Raw genomic sequence first — 3,802 nt, forward strand, 5'->3', positions numbered from 1 at the left:
TAATCAAATAGATCCAGCCGGTATTGGGTACAGAGTATTGGACCACTTAAAACATGCCATGTGTACAGTCAAAGTCCTGAAGACTTTTGTACCACGCCCGAATAATAAATTCACAAATTGTGAGTTTCAATGCAACGGTTGGATTACACTCCCTTCGATGCTTAAACCTTAGCTGCTCTATGATTGGCCTGCTGACGTCACTCAATCCTCATGTCAAAGTCCCATTGGTAATCTTTCCATGCTGTGTTTTAACTTTGAGGGTGGTGATCCGGGAAAAGTAGTTTAAAAAATGTAGCGTCGGAGTAGCGTATCAGATCCCGAAGCTCTTTTTAGATTTTAATTTAAGGTTAATAACGATGATTAATTTTCAATTGACTTCAATCATCTGCATGGAGAGTACGTAATAGTACGTGGCAGCTAAAAGGAGAAAGCGTTTGACACGTGTCGCGACATGCAAGAGGCACTGCCACGTGGCAGCCAGTGGACTATCTTTATTAAGACTAAATTAAGGATAAGTACCGGCCAAGACCGGACCCTTATCGTGAAATTCCAAATGGAAGGGACTGCGTCGTCAATATGGATATTGCGTGAAGGTATATTCGTCTAGTGAAAAACGATCGACCGTATTGAGTCGTCTTTCATTTTCAACGGGGGAAGCAAGCGAGTGAAACGGCGTCGTTTCGGTTGACAAAATTTGTGGCCCGACAAAAATACCTTTAATTTTGCAGAGGGATAGGTGCCTAATCGGCCCTAAACGGGGTAATCAGACCAAAAGACCGTTTTACCATAAATGAAGCATCTATTTACGGCTAAGCTCTAAAAAAAAGTTGGAAGAATTCAAGAGGCTACGGAGGATAATTTTGTCTTTTGAGTGCGCAAAAAATGTAAGGCAGGGTTAGCTGTGTATTTGGGGGGGGTGGGGCGGGAGAGGGAGGGTCCCCTCTTTACTGCAAGATGACAAATGGAAATGGGTTACAGTGAATATGTCAGAAGAGCAGGTCCTTCTCTGGGTTAACTCCCAAACGCGGTACAATACGAATCACTCTAACAACTCTCCGGGTCAACTCAGCAGTCACTGGCCGAGTTGGGGGTACTTCATTCGTTTTTTTATTTTTATTTTTATTTTTGCTTTTTGTTTATGGTTGTTTTTCGATTTTACATTACAACTTTCAAGTTGACTGAGTTTGAACGGGTGATTTGATTACGGGGGAGCGTCTATCAGTGGCATTCATTATTTTAAAATTGAAAGCGTGGGGTTACTGGGTTACTGGGCTGGAGGGCCTGAGTGAGGGTAGACTCGGTCGAGTCGACCCGGAATTAAATCTGTGTTTAACTTGGGTGTATTTATTACGGGCAACATGGAAGCCCAGGTTGGGAGAAACTTAACCAGGGATTAGAACCAGGGTTAAAAAAACAAGTGGTTAAGAAGGGACAACCACAAACCCAGATTTTTATTCATCAACAGTCATCACTGCTCATCATCGATCATCATCACCACCACCATCTTCAACAAAACAACCATCATCTCTCCTTCCTCAATTAGCTATACTCGATTTTCCACCTCCATCCTAGCTAGCCCTTCAACACCTCTACCCATCTCCTGTCCCCTCCTAACCATGGATGCGGACATCCTTCTCCTATCTGCGGTTTTATGGGGTTAATTAAGACTTTGGGGCTCAAGAAATGGATTTAACCGCCACTACCAACGCCACCGCCGCCGCCGCAACTGCCAACCCTGTCGCCACCAAAACCCCAGAAGCCGACAGTGAGGCGCCGACGCGGATCCAACCTACTAAGCCTCTCTCCTCCACCAACGGCGTACTCAAGCGCCACCTCCCCCACCACCACCTCCACCACCACCACCACCATTCCCTGAACAACCCGCCGTCTGCGGTTATCTACAGGGACTGTCTGAAGAACCACGCAGCGAGCTTGGGCGGGTACGCCGTGGACGGATGCGGGGAGTTCATGCCGTCGCCGTCGGCCAACCCTACCGACCCCAGCTCGCTGAAATGCGCCGCCTGCGGCTGCCACCGGAACTTCCACCGCCGCGAGGCTGAGGATTCCCTCGCCACTCATGTCCTCGAGTACCAACCCCACCATCGCCACCACCCGCCGCCGCCGCCTCCTCCTCGGGTTCGGAGCCCCGACTCGCCGTCCCCGCCTCCGATCGCGTCCTCCTTCTACCCATCTGCGCCGCACATGCTCCTCGCTCTCTCCGCCGGCTTGACGGGTCACCCGGAAAATTCTCCTCCTATCAACGCAACCCCCATGGCGGCGGCAACTCCCGGGTCGAACCCGAATGGGAGAAAGCGGTTCCGCACCAAGTTCAGCCCTGGGCAGAAGGAGAAAATGTACCATTTCGCGGAGCAAGTGGGGTGGAAGATGCAGAAGAGGGATGACGAATTGGTGGCGCAGTTCTGCAGCGAAGTGGGAATCGACAGAGGCGTGCTGAAGGTGTGGATGCACAACAATAAAAACACTTTTGGGAAGCGTGATCAAGTGAATGGTGCTGGAAATGGACATGGAAATGGAAATGGAAATGGCGTTGAAGACAGTACCACCCACCAGAACAACGAGAACGAAGAACAGGAAAACCCAAATCACCATCATCACCCCCAACAACACCTCCACCTGAATGATCATGGGAATGCAGTAGCTGTGGCGACTAATGGTTCTTCTTCATCATCTTGATTCTCTGGTGAATTAATAATAATAATAATAATAATAATAATAATAATGATAATAATAATAAAAGGTAGATTAAGGCGGGTCTTAATTAGCTAGTTATTTTAATTTGATTTTCTTTTTGTTTAGTTCATCATCAATGATATGGTCAGTCGGTCGGTCCAGGATAGCATGGGAGAGATTGGATGAAAAAAGGGAAATTTATTTTCAAGAATTTTCTATAGTTTAAGTAATTTGGTGCAGTACAAGCGTTTCTCTGTCTGATTTGATTTTGTGGATTAATTTTTTTTTTCTTATGTTTTTGATGGATTGCTAGCTTTTTCCTCCGCCCTCGCCTGTTGCTTTACTTGGCCATGGTTGTCTTTTCCTTTCTTTATTCCGGTATTTTTGCTGAGGTGAGGATCATGAGCCATTATAGTTTGACTCAGTTTCCTCTTCTCTAGCTTCCTGTGGTAAAAACAATGTCTGCTTGCTTCTTTTTTTTTTCTCTTTCCGAGTGGTAGGCTCCTCCCTCTGTGTGTCTGTGCCTCTTGAAGAGAGAGAGAGAGAGAGAGAGAGAGTGCGTGTATGTGTGTCTGAGAGAAAGAAGCAGAAAGTAGCAAGCTAAGCAAAACATGGGATTTGGGGGGCGGTCACATATTATTCTAATGCATCATCTGGAGATGGCTTTATGCGATGCTTCTTTTTTCCTTCTTTATTTTGTGGATATGATTGTGATCCATTTTGATTTTGAAATTTCTTTTCGATATAATCGTTGTGGTTTGCAGCTTGGGGTTGCATCTAATCAGTTCAATTCATGCATGTTACCCTTTTTCTTATTAATTATCAGTTACATAATCCTCCTTTTAAAAAAAATATTAATAAATAAAGTAGATGGATAGATAATAGTAATAGTGGATATGTGGGGAGGCCAGGGCATGGTGTGCATGGGATATAGGTATGGAATTTTTAGTGGTTGTGATAAGGCTATTGTAGTATTGTTGCAGTAGTAGTTCCTAATCTAAAATGATACCATTTTGTCCCATTCCTGCAATTTGAAGCTATCGTGATCCTTTCATCTCTGTTCTTGGGGGAAGATTGTACACATCTTGGCAGTTCGCATTTTCAAAATCCC

At 45.4% G+C, this 3,802-nt stretch overlaps 1 protein-coding gene across 1 annotated transcript; it reads left to right on the forward strand.

Annotated features, from left to right (window-relative positions):
• Nucleotides 1–1,227: 1,227 nt before the first annotated feature.
• On the forward strand, nucleotides 1,228–2,949 carry LOC131157345 (zinc-finger homeodomain protein 9). The gene has a single exon (XM_058111421.1). It carries the CDS (start codon nucleotides 1,684–1,686, stop codon nucleotides 2,692–2,694), a length of 1,011 nt encoding a protein of 336 aa, XP_057967404.1. The 5' UTR covers nucleotides 1,228–1,683; the 3' UTR covers nucleotides 2,695–2,949.
• Nucleotides 2,950–3,802: the final 853 nt, after the last annotated feature.

This window comes from Malania oleifera, chromosome 1, assembly GCF_029873635.1.
Source record: "Malania oleifera isolate guangnan ecotype guangnan chromosome 1, ASM2987363v1, whole genome shotgun sequence".
NCBI classification, from domain to species: domain Eukaryota; kingdom Viridiplantae; phylum Streptophyta; class Magnoliopsida; order Santalales; family Ximeniaceae; genus Malania; species Malania oleifera.

Coding starts and splice junctions, on each gene's coding strand:
- LOC131157345 (XM_058111421.1), top strand. CDS start 1,684: ATGGATTTAACCGCCACTACCAACGCCACCGCCGCCGCCGCAACTGCC.